This window comes from Pristiophorus japonicus, chromosome 15, assembly GCF_044704955.1.
Source record: "Pristiophorus japonicus isolate sPriJap1 chromosome 15, sPriJap1.hap1, whole genome shotgun sequence".
Lineage (NCBI taxonomy): Eukaryota > Metazoa > Chordata > Chondrichthyes > Pristiophoridae > Pristiophorus > Pristiophorus japonicus.
In genome coordinates, this window is record NC_091991.1 from 84,618,034 (window position 1) to 84,636,073 (window position 18,040).

Sequence of the window (18,040 nt, forward strand, 5' to 3'; positions counted from 1 at the left end):
GGTCGATCGCGGTGGTTTTGGTGGTGCCACGTTGGATGTGGTCGGTTGCTGCCGCGATGGTGGTGGTCTTCCTTCCTTCAGGACTTCGAGGCTGGAGAAGTTGGTTTTCAGCTGTTGCGTTGGTTTCTCTCCCTTCTTGATGGCTTAGTCGCAGTATGGCACCGGCGTAGTATGGCATACCCTTTGTTAAAACGGGGCCAGTTATACTGTTTGAGTTGTCCTAATCTTCGCGCCAAATCAGTCCCAAATTCTTTGTTTAAATTTGGCGGGTTTGACATTTCTTTAACATTTTGGCGGGCTCGTTAAAAGTTAATTTGTCTTAGGTGGGTTGCTCTTCTAAATCTGTTTCCTGATGGAAATATTAGCTTGGTAATCGCAGTGACTTTTTGTGCTTGGTTTTTACATACAGGCTGTAGTGAGCCCCCTGTTCTCCTTCATGCTGAAGATGGCTTTTCTCGGTTCAGTTTGATGGCTGCCCATCTCTGAGTTATTGTTGTAATGTTAATGTCTCGTGGAGAAGGGTTTTCGAATATCCATTTCTCCAGACAATTTACCTTAGTCCCAACACCCAGACAGTTCCAATAATCAAGTTGGCTCCTTTAGTTCCTTAGGCCCGCCCACAGACTTGAATTTGTCTTGTAAAAGTCCAAAATTCGATTAAAATTTGTAGTTTCTTCCATAAGCACTTTAGGATTTCAAAATTTCTGGTAGATAATCCCAAATTAAATTTCCTTTCCAATGAGTCTAAACACGCGGTGTTCTGTGAATTTTGACCTTTCACTGTCTCTCTCTGTCCTTTTTCTGTCTCTCTCTCTCTCTCTCTCTCTCTCTCTCTCTCTTAATGACATACAGTAGACATTGCTCCCTCTGAATTTTTCTCGATTGTTCCTCCCATACTGCAGGCACACCATCCTACACTCTTTCCCTCTTCCTGTTTTCCCGACTTTGCAGAAATCCACATTTTCCGACTCCCTAACATTGGTCTTTCTCAGGACCTCGAAACTGAGGAATTGCTCAGCTCCTTCTCTCCTGCACTAATCTACTGTTTTGAACCTTGCTGGTGTCTTGCACCAAGTTCACGTGTGAAAAGACATGACAACAATTGCACAAGGTCATCAATGATATGGGCCAGTGTTGAATTGAAGTCCAACTGAAATTCATTGTGTACGATCTCTGGATAAATGTATTCATCTCCCCTGAAATATTGTGACCCTTAAATGCAACTCACTGAGATTGGCATGCAAAATTTCACTGATGAGGGATCTGTCTCACTTGTGGTGAGATCACATGCTGAGAGATTGGGAAATGTCTGTATTCAGAGAGACCTGGGTATCCTTGCACATGAAGCTCTGAATGTTAACCTACAGGTACAGCAAGCAATTAGGAAAGCAAATAATATGTTGGCCTTTATCACAAAAGGAGTGCAGTATAAGAGTAAATAAATCTTACTACACTTATATAGGGCCTTGGTGAGACCACACCTAGAGTATTGTATAGAGTTTTGGTCTCCTTAAGAAAGGATATATTTGCCTGAGAGGGAGTGCAATGAAGGTTCACTAAACTGGTTCCTGGAATGGGGGGGATTGTCCTGTGATGAGAATTTGAGTAGATGAGGCCTATATTCCCTTGAGTTCAGAAGAATGAGAGGTGATCTCATTGAAATATGTAAGATTCTCGACAGATACCAAGAAGATGTTTGCCCAGGCTGGGGAGTCTAGAACTTGGGGGTCACAGACTTGGGATAAGGGGTCAGCCATTTAGGACTGAGATGAGAACTTTCTTCACTGAAAGGGTTGTGAATCTTTGGAATTCTCTATCGCAGGGAGCTGTGGATGCTCGGTCGTTGAGTATATTCAAGACCAAGATCACTAGATTTTTAGATACTAAGGGAACCAAAGGATATGGGGATAGTGCGGGAAGGTGGAGTTGAGGTAGAAGACTTACCATGATCTTATTGAATGGCGGAGCAGGCTCGAGGGGCCTACTCCTGCTCCTGTTTCCTACGTTCTTGTATTCAATAGGTGCAACCCTTTTCATTGTGTTGGGCAGACTTGCAGGGGAGTGTGCTTTGGTAAGTAAGGCAAGATAGAGTTAACAGAAGAAAGAACTTGCATTTAGAAACATAGAAACATAGAAAATAGGTGCAGGAGTAGGCCATTCGGCCCTTCGAGCCTGCACCACCATTAAATATGATCATGGCTGATCATTGTTACAACTTCAGTACCCCATTCCTGCTTTCTCTCCATACTCCTTGATCCCTTTAGCCATAAGGGCCACATCTAACTCCCTTAAATATATCTAACGAACTGGCCTCAACAACTTTCTGTGGTAGAGAAATCCACAGGTTCACAATTCTGAGTGAAGAAGTTTCTCCTCATCTCAGTCCTAAATGGCTTACCCCTTATCCTTAGACTGTGACCCCTAGTTCTGGACTTTCCCAGCATCGGGAACATTCTTCCTGCATCTAACCTGTCCAATCCCATCAGAATTTAATGTTTCTGTGAGATCCCCCCTCATTCTTCTAAATTCCAGTGAATATAAGCCTAGTTGATCCAGTCTTTCTTCATATGTCAATCCTGCCATCCCAGGAATCAGTCTGATGAACCTTTGCTGGACTCCCTCAATAGCAAGAATGTCCTTCCTCAGATTAGAAGACCAAAACTGTACACAATATTCAAGGTGTGCCTTTTATTTCCTGGTCACCAAGAACAATGAACCAGTTTTAGCTTGACTCGGTTCCTTCTATGCCAAAAGGTTTGCGGATTCAAGCCTCACTTCAGGACTTGAGCACGCAATTTAGGCTGATAACTGAGGGACGACCTCCGTTATTGGAGGTGCTGTCTTTCGGATGAGACATTAAACTGAGGTCCCATCTCCCTATTCTGTAGTTCTTAGGTGACACTTTAAAGATCCATAGCAACATTTGAGTTGTGCCTGTCTGCATGGCAACATTTCCCCTCCCCCGCCCACCGCCCCAACTCCCCGAGCAGATTAACTGGTCATTAGTCCGACTGCTATTTGTGGGATTGTGTGGAAATTTCTGCTTCACCGCAAAACAACTCATTGTATGTGGTGTGCTTTGTGATGTTTGAAAGATGTGATTCAAGGTGCTATATGAATGTAATTTGCAGTTGTTGATCAGAGATTATGTTGCTGCAAGCTTATTCTGCCTTCCAATCCGATGGCAATTCTATTCCAGTGAGACCGATCTTTTAGTCGCTACTGCTTGTTGAGTACTTCAATTTGCTATTGGAGCAGGGGAGCTATTTCAGCTACTGTATTGGAACTTTTCACAAAGAAACTGTTGGCCTTGAGAATTTTGTGATAGCGATTAAAACTCTTAGCAGGGCCACCGAAATGGAAGGTCACAACTTTCTCTAACCGGCATTATCTAACTGCTTGCGTTGATGCACAATGCTGTGCGCGCTTGCAACAGTGCACATTGGAAGAGTGCCCAGAGCACTTGCCGACCGTAGTCAAATATATGACCACAGTGTCGTGTCAGAGTCTGCAGATCACGTTTGTCCACCAAGCTCTTGAAATGAGAGAGACCTTGGCCGCGAAATTGCAGCTCTTGCCGCTGGCTGCCCAAAATGGCGGCCTCGCTTCCCGCCACTTCTGGCGTGGCTGGCACAGGCCGCCATTTTGGGCAGGTCAGCAGCGCGGCCATTACCTGCGTTGGCTACACAAATGATAATGAGACAGATCGTGATGTCCATTGACGTCGCTGCTCCATTCAAACAAGGCCAGCTGAATGCGTGTTCAGTTGCACGACGGATCCCTCCCACCAGCGCTACTTCGAGACACACGCAACTTTGAGGTAAGTTTTGATTTTTCGCTCTTGTGCTGGTACCTGTACAATTTATTTGAATAGTGGCTTTGTGTGAGGCATTTTAAAAAGTTGTTAAACTGTGCAGGGAGTGCTGCTGGATGTTTGCAAGGCTTTGGTTCTCAAAGGAAGGCCTCTCAGCACACCACTTGTTCCCAATCCTGGGGGCTCCAGTTGCAGTCCCCCTTGAGCTGCAGCACGACATGGGGATAGAACAGAGGCAGCAATGGGAACAAGCTGCTCGCAGAGGGAGGAAGAAGCGGGCATCTCTAGCCAGGATCTTCGGGATGGAATCATCCGCCTGCGGTCCCAGTGAACACAACCCCAATTCCCCTTTCAACATTAGTCCCACACCTTCCCTTCCCTCTGTTACTGACCATCACAGCGTCCTCTGGGCCACCATGCTGAAATAAAAGCCACCACAAAGCAAACTTTCCAATCCAACTTTATCCATATAGGCATCCAATATTACATCAAGAAATCAATTAATAAGCCTTGTGCATTCCCTTAGTGACTGACTTGCTATCCGAGTGCTGTCACACAGTGCTACCCCAGTGGTTGCAGCATGACTGGTGGAAGGCTGCTGACTTTCAGTGGGGGACACTGCAGGATGGCCTCAAGGAGCTTGTGGCTGGGAATGTGAAATTGAATGACTGTTTATTCTTCTTCACTCTTGTCCCTCTTGGTCAACCATTGGCTGGGTAGGCTGGATTTCTTAAGTGACTGAAATGAGGAAGTCACAAGTGTTGGGTTGTGGTGGGGGGAGGGGATAAAGCACTGGTGCATGCTTACACCATGCACAGCTTGTACATCAGAAGCGATTGTGGGATGTGCGAAGAATTATAGCGTATTAATATAGCGGCATTTTGTATTCTCTTAGCCCCGCCACTGGCCACCGATTCAGCCATGCCCCTGCCAAGAATGGCCAGCACTGTCTCCTCCATGAAAGAAAGAAACAAAGACTTGCATTTATATCGTGCCTTTCACTGGACGTCTCAAAGCGCTTTATATCCAATGAAGTACTTTTGCAGTGCAATCACAGTTATGTGGGAAACGCAGCAGCCAACTTGCGCACAGCAAGCTCCCACAAAAAGCAATGTGATGATGACCAGATAATCTGTTTTTGTTACGTTGATTGAGGGATAAATATTGGCCAGGACACCGGGGATAACTCCCCTGCTCTTCTTCCAAATAGTGCTGTGGGATCTTTTACATCCACCTGAGGGAGCAGACGGGGCCTCGGTTTAACGTCTCATTCGAAAGACGACAAGGGGGTGAGGTGATGCAGGCGAGCCTGTTCCCCGCTGGTTGAGGTCTGCTGGAGCTGCTTATGCGTCACCTTTTCCTGCAAGAAAATGGGAGGTGTGCCAGTTAGTGTGTTGTAGTGTTTGCGTGATGTGGCTGTCCTGGTCGAATAACTGAGATGTGGGTGTGAGGCTTGCAACAGTGGTAGTTGTGTGAGGGTGACTGAAGCTAGGAATGCCAGCTATGCCTCATGTTTGTGGCAGAGATTGTTGGTAAGCGAGTGATGGGGGTGTTGTGCATTGAGCAGTGTGTGAGGCTAGTGTTGCAGTTGGGAAGCTTTTAAAGATATGAGTTCAGTGACCATGACCACTCATCTGAGGTCCTGCTACTTTACATGGTCGCAGCACACAGCCCAGCGCGGGACGTGTTGCTGGCAGGCTGTGCGTTCAACAGGGAGCCGAAGTTATCGATATTCATGCAAGGCTAGTTTTGCTTAAAGCATTACTTAAAGCTAGCCTGCGCCTTTAAAAGGTCAGCAGCCTTCTAGTGTTGAAAAATGTTAAAAGCTGCTTCAGCACAAACTCAAATGGCTCAACAGGCTGGGGTCTCGAACGCAGCGCTCGAGGCCTTTTGTGCAGGGGGTGAACACTCAAACAGAGGTCCTCTACCCACGGGGCCAGGAGGGCCTCCAGAGAGATGGTGTGGGTCCAGATCGCCAAGGCAGTCACTGCCAGCAGTGTCGCCCCCCCCCGGACGTGCCCAAAGATGTGCTTCATGAACTCCTTTCAACAGGTGCGGGCAGATCGCACATTCTGATCCCCGCTTCCCGTTTTTCAGCTTACTCAGATTTCTAGGCCATTGTTTCTTCCTCCTTGGGCCCAGGGCAGGTACTGCAACCATTTTTTTCCCCCAGTATGGTTTGCCAAACCACATTTCTTTCTGCATCAGAGGTTGTTTCTTCTTTCCATTACATTTATCGGTTCCTTAAATGGCTCGATGTGTCTGGGTTTCAACCATCCTTCCTGGAAGCCCGTTCTAGCTATTGATCACCCTCTATCTAAAGAGATACTTCCCGACAGCTGTTCTAAAGCTGCCTGTCACAAATGCCGTCAAGTGACACCTTGTGTTGTCACATTGCTGCACCTGAAAGTTATCTGTTTACTTTCTCTCCTATTGCGTATCTTTTTTTTTGAAGGCCCCTTCCGAGACACCTCTTTCTTGGAGATTTGAAGAGCCCCTGAATTATCTTCTTGGTTTTATCCCTGTAACACTGGGGACCAGCCTCTTTGCTGTGACCTGCACAGTGTTTACATGAACCCCCTCGTGTGGCTACCGACCAGAACTGCAGACAGTACTCTCGGTGCAGCATGGTCGAAGAATTTGGATTCTGCCTCCGGGTCAGAGGTTGTGGGGTCACACCTCACTGCAAAGACGTCGGCACATAATCCAGGCTGACACTCCCAGTGCAGTACCGAAGGAGGTGCCGACTTTCAGATGAGATGTTAAACTGAGGTCCCGTCTGCCCCCTCAGGTGGACGTAAAATATCCCATGACATTATTTTGAAAAAAAGCAGGAGAGTTCTCCCTGGTGTCCTGGCAAATATTTATCTGTCAATCAACATCACTGGAAAAAAAACCAGATGTTCGAGTCACAGTGCTCTTTGTGGGACCTTGCTATTTGCAAGTTGGCTGCCGCGTTTCCTACATTACAACAGTGACTGCACTTCTAAAGTAATTCATTGGCTGTTTATGCACTTTGGGATGTCCTGAGGTCGGTGTAGGTGCTATATAAATACAAGTCATCTTATTCTTTAATATTCACCTTCTTGGCTCAGTGGTGGTAACTTGGCCTCTGAGCTTTCAGGATTCCTGAACACTCGAGACGAGTTGGATATTTGGGTTTTACTCAGGAACTCTTGTTACTGGAAGTAACACATGGAATCCCATAACCTAGATTTTGAATAGTGGTACAGTAGAATAAACACAATTGGGCCATGGTTTCAGCTATAAAAGAGAGAATAGGTTTTTCAAAGTAACACCGTTAAGCAGTAGTAGGCAACAGTACAACAACACCTTGCATTTATATCGCGCCTTTAACATAGTAAAACGTCCCAACGCGCTTCACAGGCATGTTATCAGACAAAACTTGACACCGGCTACTCAAGGAGATATTCGGACAGATGAGTAAAAGTTTGGTCAAAGCGTATTTTACCTGGGGTATAAAAGTAACAAAAGGTGCAACATGTTGTCAGCTACACAAGGATAGCAAACTTGGACTGAAGTCCATGCTGCGACTCTTGCACGGTGGGGACTGTACGGCCCACGGAGCTCCGCAGACCACATCCCCACAGCCTGTGAAAGCGGAGCAAGGATGTCCCGTTCATCCTCCAGAATCAGTAATCTCTAGCTCCACAACAGTCTCTCATTCATAACCTTAAAATTAGAGTTAGATCCCTCAGGAGTGATTACTTCACTTCACAGAGGATAATGGAGTTCTGGAACACTCCTCCCCCAAAAAGCTGTGGATGCTGGGGGCCAATTGAAAATTCCAAGACTGAAATCGATTCGATTTTTGTTAGGTAAGAGTATCAAGGAATATGGGTTTGACTCAAGCAGGGTCAGCATGGTTTTATGAAAGGGAAATCATGTTTGACAAATTTGCTGGAGTTCTTTGAGGATGTGACGAGCAGGGTGGATAAGGGGGAACCAGTGGATGTGGTGTATTTGGATTTCCTGAAGGCATTCGATAAGGTGCCACATAAAAGGTTACTGCACAAGATAAAAGCTCATGGGGTTGGGGGTAATATATTAGCATGGATAGAGAATTGGCTAACTAACAGAGAACAGAGAGTCGGGATAAATGGGTCATTTTCTGGTTGGCAAACAGTAACTAGTGGGGTGCCGCATGGATTGGTGCTGGGGCCTCAACTATTTACAATCTATATTAATGACTTGGATGAAGGGACCGAGTGTAATGTAGCCAAGTTTGTTGATACAAAGATGGGTGGGAAAGCAAATTGTGAGGAGGACACAAAATCTGCAGAGATATAGACAGGCTAAGTGAGTGGGCAAAAAATTGGCAGATGGAGTATAATGTGGGAAAGTATGAAGTTATCCACTTTGGCAGAGAAAATAAAATAGCAAATTATTATTTAAATGGAGAAAAATTACAAAATGCTGCAGCACAGAGATTCCTGGGGGACCTTGTACATGAACTACAAAAAGTTTGTATGCAGGTACAGCAATTAATCAGGAAGGCAAATGGAATGTTGGCCTTTATTGCAAGGGGGATAGAGTATAAAAGCAGAGAAGTCTTGCTACAACTGTACAGGGTATTGGTGAGGCCACACCTAGAGTACTGCATATAGTTTTAGTATCTTTATTTAAGGAGGGATATACTTGCATTGGAGGCTGTTCAGAGAAGGTTCACTAGGTTGATTCCTGAGATGGAGGTTGACCTATGAAGAAAGGCTGAGCAGGTAGGCCTGTACTCATTGGAGTTCAGAAGAATGAGAGGTGATCTTATCGAAACGCATAAGATTATGAGGGGGCTTGACAAGGTGGCTGCAGAGAGGATATTTCCACTCATGGGGGAATCTAGAACTTTGGGGCATAGTTTCAGAATAAGGGGCTGCCCATTTAAAACTGAGATGAGGAGGAATTTCTTCTGAGGGTTGTGAATTTGTGGAATTCTCTGACCCAGAGAGCTGTGGAGGCTGGGTCATTGTCTAACTCCACCTTAAATATATTCAGACAAGGGAATAAAGGGTTATGGGGAGCGGGCGGGAAAGTGGAGCTGAGCCCATGATCAGATCAGCTATGATCTAATTGAATGGCGGAGCAGGCTGGAGGGGCTGAATGGCCTCCTCCTGTTCCTAGTCCATCCGAATGGCCTTCAGTAGTTATCTGCCTGCTCCCCTATCTCGAATGCTCCAACTCCTCCTGTTCTACTTGGAAGATTTGGGTTGACATGAGAGAAAGCAAAAGAAAGTGTTTTACACAAAGGAAATAGAACTGTCACATTTTCAAATGCAACAATGCAGTATGTCTGGTCTCCCAGCCTATCTATCTCCAGCCAACCAAGGTGACAAGCTTGACAGGCAGCCAGATTGAATAGACTGCTATCAGCGCAGATAGGTATCAAGAAGTGCTTCTGGTGTGATTGACACTAATGCAATTAAAAGATACGAACATTTCAGGCCTTTAATTGGCAAAAGAACCAGAGGGGAGAGGAGATAATTATTTTACGCAGCGAGTTATGATCTGGAATGCACTGCCTGAAATGGTGGTGGGAGCAGATTCAATCGTCACTGTCAAAAGAGGAATTGGATATTTACTTGAACAGGAAAATAATTGCAGGGTTGTGGGGAAAAAGCAGGGGAATGGCTAGCTCTTGGATTGGATAGCTCTTTCCTAGAGCCGGTATGATGGGCTGAATGGCCTCTTGTGCTGTATGATTTCAAATGTTGGTACAGTAGTGTTCACGTGTGTCATGCCTGGAATGGAGAATCGTAGTTATGAGGACAGATTGGATAGGCTGGGTTTGTTCTCATTGGAACAGAGGAGGTTGAGAGGAGACCTCATTGAGGTGTACAAAATATTGAGGGGCCTGGACATAGTGGATAGTAAGGGCCTATTTCTATTGGTGGAGGGGTCTATTATGAGGGGGCATAGTTTTAAGGTGGTTGGTGGAAGGTTGAGGGATTTGAGGGGGGCCTTCTTTACGCAGAGGGTTGTGGGGATCTGGAACTCATTGGCTGGAAGAGTGGTGAATGCAGAAACCCTCACCACTTTTAAGTGATGGTTGGATGGGCACTTAGGGGTGAAGTTTCGACCGCCCGCTAGAACGGTGCACATCGGAGAGGCCCGCCTAATTTATAGAACAAAAACTGCGGCGAATACTTACCTCGCGATTCTCTGATAGCTGTAGGCCCATTTCCACCTCGGCGCTGCGCAGCAGGAGCTGCAAGGGGACGGAGCTACAGCCCTGCGCCGAAAAAGGTGGCGGCAGCTGCGCGCGTGCGCAGTAGTTCCTGGCGTCCTGTATCCGAGGCGGTGACCCTATCCCAGGCTGAAGAGACGTCGCCCCTATCCCCGGCCGAGTGGCCTGAGCATCTTACCTCGACGGCGGGGCCTGCCTGCCCTGGTGCTGCTGTAGGTGAGTAGAAATTTTTTTTTTTATTTGTGATTTTTAATTTTTAATTTTTTAATTAATTTGGATTGATTTTTTGGTTTATTTATCGTTTATTATTGATGATGGCTCTTTATTTGTAAAAGTGAAGTGTTTAGTGTTTGTTAACCCCCCCCCTCGTTCCCTACGCCTGATTTTCTAAGTGTAGGCATGGTTTTTCTGAGCATACAAAAATCTATACTTACTCCATTCTAAGTTAGTTTGGAGTAAGTTTTCGCTGCCTAAACTTGCAAAACAGGCGTAAGTGGCCGGACACGCCCCCTTTTGGAAAAAAAATCTGTTCTAAAATAAAACTGTTCTAACTCACTAGAACTGGAGCAAACTAAAGGCCGAGAATTGCAATTTCTAAGATACTCCATTCTAAACTAGTTGCTCCAAAAAAAATAGGAGCAACTCAGGCCGAAACTTGAGCCCATAAAGTGCAGTAACCTGCAGGGTTACGGACCTAGAGCTGATAATTGGGATTAGACTGGATAACCTTTTGTTGGCCGGCACAGATATAATGGCAAGTACTGCAGGGAATTGAATACAGCCAGGGTGATTGATCTCCTGGGCTAGTTTCGATCGCCTGGATGGGTCAGAGAGGAATTTTCCCAGATTTTTTTCTCCCTAAATTGACCTGGGTTTTTATCTGATTTTTTACCTCTCCCAGGCGATCACATGGCTCCAGTTGGGGTGGAGTGTAGAATGTTTCAGTTTAAGAGGTGTCGCACTTATGTGAGGTGGACTGGTTGGGCTGGGTGCTCTTTGCCTTTCCTCCATTGTTCATTGTTCATAGGTTTATATATAACCTTCAGGGCTGCTGACCAAGGGCCGTGCGGCTCTTTGTCAGCCGGCTTGAACACGATAGGCTGAAATAGCCTCCTTCTGCACTGTAAATTTCTATGTTTCTATCTGCACCTTGTGATCATCTAGTCTCATCAAGGTGAATTCTAGCTCAACCCAATGACCCTGAGCCCACAGCAACGAAAACTTAAAAGTGACAAACTACTTTATACATGTAGATAACAAAAACATGCGGGGTCGAAATTGGATGTTCACAGTGGGTTGGACACAAATCTTTCACCTCCTGGCTCAAAGCCAGCCTAGACTGACGTCTGGGACGTAGGTCTCCTCTGTTTGTTGGCTGGAAGGGTGTGGAATGGGCTTGGCCAGTCTCTGTCTGTTCCAAGTGGATACGGGCCTAGAGTGCGAGAACTGGTCCTTATTCATCGCCAATTGGCAATGTCCTTGAGACTCCACAGGACGGCAGGGGTGGGTAATGGAAATATGTCAAACTGGTGCAATAGGAGGAGCTCTCCTGCAATTGAGGCGGAGCCACCTTGTTGGGACAGGGTAGAGGAGGCTTTACTCACCATCTTGCTGTTTGTCCTGACCTGGAGGCTGGGACTACTTGATGCTGACACTGGCTACCTAAAATGGAAGCTGTTTCCTAGCAGCAACATCCCTCGCCTTAGGTGAGTACAATTTTTTTTTAAGACAGAAACAGTTGCTTAGGTTTTTTAACAAAAAATAAAACAATGACAACAATTGTGTTTGGCACAACGGTTGCCATTTTTGACAACTGTCAAACTTTGTAAGTAATCCATCCTATTTCACCAGAGAGACTGGCAACAGTTCATCCTGGAGAACTAGTCCAAAGGCTGCAGCTTTTATTTTTGTACATTTACAGGTCTTCAGTCTTTGGCCTGCAGAATGACTCCACCAAACTCTCCCGCTGCCAGCTTTTCTCGCTGGACAGGGGAGTGGAAGACTGTGACCAAGTCCCCGGTTACGTCAGTTCGAAACACCGGCAGAGCGGAGAGTTATTTGATACTCGGCACGGACTGCAGACATCTGTTGTGAAGTGGGTCCATGCGGAACTCTGGTGCAAAATGAATAGAGGAGAAATAACCCAAAAAGTCCCACTCCAGGGACGAGCAGACACTCCAACGCAGTACTGAGGGAGTGTTGCCCTGTCTGAGGTGTGTCTTTTGGATGAGATGTTAATCTGCCCCCTCAGCTGGACGTTAAAGATCCCATGGCATTATTTGAAGACGAGCAGGGGAGTTCTCCCCGATGTCCTTCCAATATTTATCCCTCAACCAATACCTAAAGCAGATTATCTGGTCATTATCACATTGCTGTTTGTGTAAGCTTGCTGTGCGCAAATTTGCTGCCATGTTTCTTGCATTGCAACAGTGACTACACTCCAAAAGTACTTCATTGGCTGTAAAATGCTGTGGGATGTCCCGAGGTTGTGAAAGGCACTATAGAAATGCAAGTCTTTATCGACATGTATGTTCTTTTAAAATTGAAAAGCTGAAGCAGTGTTTTGGTGCAGAAAGAGTTATCAGGAAATGGACGGGTGATGAGGAAGTACTGGATCAGGATCTCCAACAGGACACAGGGCTGTCATTAGGACTTTTTTTGTTTGCTGGATGGAACATTGTGAACTGTAAACTTTCTTTTAATCCTAAATGGGAAAGGTTGGAAATGCAGGGAACTGTAAAGAGGGAGAACAAGGTTAATCTTCTAGCACCACCGAAAAGTACACATTGGAAACGTTAATCTTGTGCTTTTTCTCTTTGGAAACTGGCTGACCTGTTCTGTCATTTCAGTGTTTACAGCCTGGCCAATATTTATCCCTCAATCAACACTAAAACAGATTATCTGGTCATTATCACGTTGCTGTTTGTGGGAGCTTGCTGTACACAAATTGTCTGCAGTGTTTTCCTACATTATAACACTGACTACACTTCCAAAAGTACTTAATTGGCTGTAAAGCGCTTTTGGATGTCTGGTGGTTGTGAGTGGCGCTATATAAATACAAGTCTTTTCTTTTTATCTGTTCAGACTTCCAGCATTTTCATCTTTTAATACATGTGTATATGTATTTCTTTTGTGCCAGCTGTGGCTCGGGGTAGCATTCGTCTGAGTCAGAAGGTTGTGGGTTCAAGTCCCACTCCAGAGACTTGGAGCACACAAATCAAGGCTGACACTCCAGTGCAGTGCTGAGGGACTGCTGCACTGTCAGAGGTGCCGCCTTTCAGATGAGACTTTAAACTGAGGCCCCGTCTGCCCCCTCGGGTGTACATAAAGGATCCCACAGCACTATTCCAAGAAGAGCAAGGGAATTTTCCAGAGTACCTGGTCAATATTTATCCCTTAACCAACATCACTAAAAACAGATGATCTGGTTGTTATCACATTGCTGTTTGTGGGATCTTACTGTCCACATCAGCTGCGTGTTTCCTATATTACAACAGTGACTATACTTCAACAAGTACTTTGACTATAAAACGCCTTGGAACATCGAGGTTGTGAAAGGCGCTATATAAATGCCAGCCTATTTTTTTTATTTGTAAAGCTTTTTATATTAGTTGAGATTCTGTAACCGTTCAGTAAAATGCACTCCTAATTTCTTCATGTCTCATTTGCTGGGTTTATTTTGCAGACCAGGACTTGAGGATCTATTGATCTCTTCCAGTGGGCTGCTGAAACTATTTACCATGTAATGTGCCGTCTTTTCGAGAGACTTGGAGTGGAATGCTGGGATCGTTAATGGGGGCAAAAACCTCGAGTGATTTGACAACGTGGGGGCGGAAACTAATATTTTTTTCTAGTTGGCTTAGCTAAGATGGATTGGATATCCTTTCTCATCCATATCTTGTGATCTTGGTAACCTACAAACACCTTGTGAGAAGCCATCTTTACACAGACCAGTAAATTGCATTATCTTGTTTGAATATACCAGTAGATGACACGGGAGAGCTGGTATTAACCACAATTCAATTGCCCAGGAGATCCACGGCCATCTTGTTTCTGCTCCCCAGCTTAATTATTGTATCGTGAGGATTCTGCAGGTGAGATTGCCTGTTTGATCCGCTTTGAGGGGTGATCTAGTGTTTAAAATGATATAATGTTTCAAAATGGTACATACAGAGAAACTATTTCCTCTCATGGGGGAATCCAGAACAAGTGGCTATAATCGTAAAGTTATAGCCAGATTATTCAGCATGAAATCGGAAAGCATTTTTCCACAGACAGGGTAGTGGAAATCTGGAACTCTATCCCCAAAAGGCTATGGATGCTGGAGTCAATTGGACTGAGATTTTTATTAGTACAGGTATCGAGGGATATGGAGCAAATGGAGTTGAGGTACAGATCACTCACCATCTCATTTAAATGTCAGAATAGTTTTGAGGGGCTGAATGGCCTACTCCTGTTCCAAAGAAATCGTGTGATGGCGTAATGGGGAGATGATAGGGTTGGCATTCTGGAAATTGCTCCTATAGGAACATGTTCCTCTGTTCCTGAACTCCTCGTCTGCACGGTAAAGGGGGGGGTCACCACCTCTCCCAGAACAATAACCACTTGCTGCTTTCCTTTGCTCAGGTCTGCACGAGCTGTGAGGACAATGCCGAGGCCAGCGGTTTCTGTGTGGAGTGTCTCGAGTGGCTCTGCAAAACCTGCATCGAGGCACATCAAAGAGTCAAGTTTACCAAAGATCACACCGTGAGGCAGAAGGAGGATGTGTCTCCAGGTAAATGGAAAGTCACTCAACGGCGCCCCCTGGATCTGTAGTTCCGATGCAGCACCAGAGCTTAACCTTTTGGTTTTGAGCTTCAACAGGAGAGTGGAATTAGCACCTCCTGGGTCTGTAGGAACAGTCATGTTGGGTCTTTGGCTCTTCACCCAGCGTTGCTGAATAATGCTTAACGGTCTTGGGTTTGATTCTGCGCTTGGTGGGTACTATCTGCCTCTCTTTCCTAAGCTAGAGTGAGGTCCTAAAGGAAATCTGGCAGGAATGGTGAATTTGGGCAGGGGGGTGGGGGTTGGGTGGTGGTGAGGCAGACATTAATAAATTGACCTGTTTCTTTTATGGGTAGGTGCATAATGACTCCATTCCAATAAGGGACGTATTTCCCTCCGTTAGCACCAGAGTAACACCGGGCACCTATCCATCACTGAAGTCACGTGATGGGAATTGACCCGGGAGAAGGGTTTACATTTGAAACGGCTGGTTTCCAAAAGTAGCCACTCTTCCGGCTGGCACAGCTGGTGTCATGAGAAAGTCCGAACAGGAAACCGGATGCTCGGGGTTAAATTTCAGAGGAGTGCATGCCTGTAAATTGGAACATGCAGATTACCAGGATGTAAACTTGAAAGGAAATGTAGCATGATGAAAGGATGTTGTGTATATTGTATAAGGGGTTAGGAATTCAGCAAACGGGAGGGTTCAACTAAACATAAGAAATTCTAGGGAAAAAGACAGCTGAAAGGGGAAAAGATTCCATTAAACTGCGATTGGGTTTGCAGCTGGTTATGTGAGACCCCCACTACCGGGAACAGCAGCTCTACTCGGGATCTTGTGCAATGTAAAGACTTAAAAAGTAACCTAGATACCCGCAGCAACCATCCCAACTGATGGTATTATCTCTGAGACCTGGTCTGTAATGTGTGGTTAAAGGCAGTGGGTTCTCACACCAATCTGTATAGGCTCTGCCAGAGCTCGTGTTCCTGATCGGTCGGAGCTGGAAAGTCTTAACCCTGACCTTGTCGCGCCCTTTTCTGTGTTTTTTCAGAGGCGGTCAGTGTGTCCAACCAGCGAATGCTCTTCTGCCCCGTCCACAGGCAGGAGCAGCTCAAGCTTTTCTGTGAGACCTGCGATCGACTGACGTGTCGAGACTGCCAGCTGTTGGAACACAAGGAGCACAGGTAACCAGCTGGGGCAGACATGGCATGGGACTGTCACTGTATAATACCGGGGTATGGGTCTGGTGGGTACAGGAACTTCACTAACACTGGGGTACGCTACTGGTGGGTACAGGGACGTCACTAACACTGGGGTGCAGTACTGGTGGGTACAGGTCTATCACTGTATAACACTGGGGTACAGTACTGGTGGGTACAGGTCTGTCACTAACACTGGGGTACAGTACTGGTGGGTACAGGTCTGTCACTAACACTGGGGTACAGTACTGGTGGGTACAGGTCTGTCACTAACACTGGGGTACAGTACTGGTGGGTACAGGTCTGTCACTAACACTGGGGTACAGTACTGGTGGGTACAGGTCTGTCACTAACACTGGGGTACAGTACTGGTGGGTACAGGTCTGTCACTGTATAACACTGGGCAATAATCATGGTTGATTTTAACCTTCATATTGATTGGACAAAGCAAATTGGCCAGAGTAGCCTGGAGAAAGAGTTCATAGAGTTTAGATCTGGTACTGTGTAATGAGAGAGGATTAATAAACAATCTCCTAGTAAAGGATCCCCTGGAATGAGTGACCATAACGTGGTTGAATTTCAAATTCAGTTGGAGGGTGAGAAAGCTGGATCTCAAACCAGTATCCGAAGCTTAAATAAAGAAGACTGCAAAGGTATGAAGGCAGGGTTGACTAAAGTGGCCTGGGAAAATGGATTAAAGGGCCCAAGTTTTGGGCCGCGCCTCGAACTGCGCAGCCCCGATCTGGACGCCACAAAGTGCACCTAAAAAATACTTACCTATTCTCCGGCTCCCTGCAGTTCCTCTGGAGCTGGGCGCAGCTGTGGGGGGGCGGAGCCAGGTCCCAGTGGGCGCGCATGTGCAGTAGCTCCAGGCGCCCAAAACTGTGTGGGAGGGGCCTGAAGCATGCAGCCCCTAGCCCTGGCAGAATGGCCTCACTTGGGCTGTGTGGATAAGGCTGCACCTCCCACGCCCAGCTCCTGCTTCCTCCCGACCCGACCCGACCTCCGCCGACCGGACCCCGGACCCGACCCCTGGCCACCTACCTGTAAATCCGGTGCTGGGCCCGAAATCTCCCGGCCTGTTCAGCCTCCCTCCCCGCCGCCACCCCCCCCTCCCTTTCTCCCTTCTCTACCCCGCCTCCCTCCCTTTCTCCCTTCTCTACCCCGCCTCCCCCCCCCCTCCCTTCTATCCCTCCCTCCCTTCTCTCCCCTTCCCCCTCCCTTCTCTCCCCCTTCCCCCTCCCTTCTCTCCCCCTTCCCCCTCCCTTCTCTTCCTTCTTTCTCCTCCCTTCTCTTCCTTCTTTCTCCTCCCTTCTCTCCCTTCTTTCTCCTCCCTTCTCTTCCTTCTTTCTCCTCCCTTCTCTTCCTTCTTTCTCCTCCCTTCTCTTCCTTCTTTCTCCTCCCTTCTCTTCCTTCTTTCTCCTCCCTTCTCTTCCTTCTTTCTCCTCCCTTCTCTTCCTTCTTTCTCCTCCCTTCTCTTCCTTCTTTCTCCTCCCTTCTCTTCCTTCTTTCTCCTCCCTTCTCTTCCTTCTTTCTCCTCCCTTCCCTTCTTTCTCCTTCCCCCCCTTCTCTTTCTCCTCCCCCTTCTCTTTCTCCTCCCCCCTTCTCTTTCTCCTCCCCCCTTCTCTTTCTCCTCCCCCCCTTCTCTTTCTCCTCCCCCCCTTCTCTTTCTCCTCCCCCCACCTTCTCTTTCTCCTCCCCCCCCTTCTCTTTCTCCTCCCCCCCTCTCTTTCTCCTCCCCCACCTTCTCTTTCTCCTCCCCCCCTTCTCGTTCTCCTTCCCCCCCTTCTCGTTCTCCTTCCCCCCTTCTCGTTCTCCTTCCCCCCCTTCTCGTCTCCTTCCCCCCCTTCCGTTCTCCTTCCCCCCTTCTCTTCTCCTTCCCCCCCTTCTCGTTCTCCTTCCCCCCCTTCTCGTTCTCCTTCCCCCCCTTCTCGTTCTCTCTTCCCCCCTTCTCGTTCTCCTTCCCCCCCCCCTTTCTCGTTCTCCTTCCCCCCCCTTCTCGTTCTCCTTCCCCCCCCTCTCTCTTGTTCTCCTTCCCCCCCTTCTCGTTCTCCTTCCCC

The 18,040-nt window shown here is 46.9% G+C and overlaps 1 protein-coding gene across 2 annotated transcripts in view; it reads left to right on the forward strand.

Annotated features, from left to right (window-relative positions):
- LOC139280886 (E3 ubiquitin-protein ligase TRIM33-like) overlaps nucleotides 1-18,040 on the forward strand; it is a 150,477-nt gene that overhangs the window by 74,143 nt on the left and 58,294 nt on the right. For both annotated transcript variants that reach the window (XM_070900672.1, XM_070900673.1), the window contains exons 3-4: nucleotides 14,643-14,790; nucleotides 15,833-15,965. In XM_070900672.1, the coding sequence (XP_070756773.1) occupies nucleotides 14,643-14,790; nucleotides 15,833-15,965 (281 nt within the window). The remainder of the gene's footprint in view (nucleotides 1-14,642; nucleotides 14,791-15,832; nucleotides 15,966-18,040) is intronic.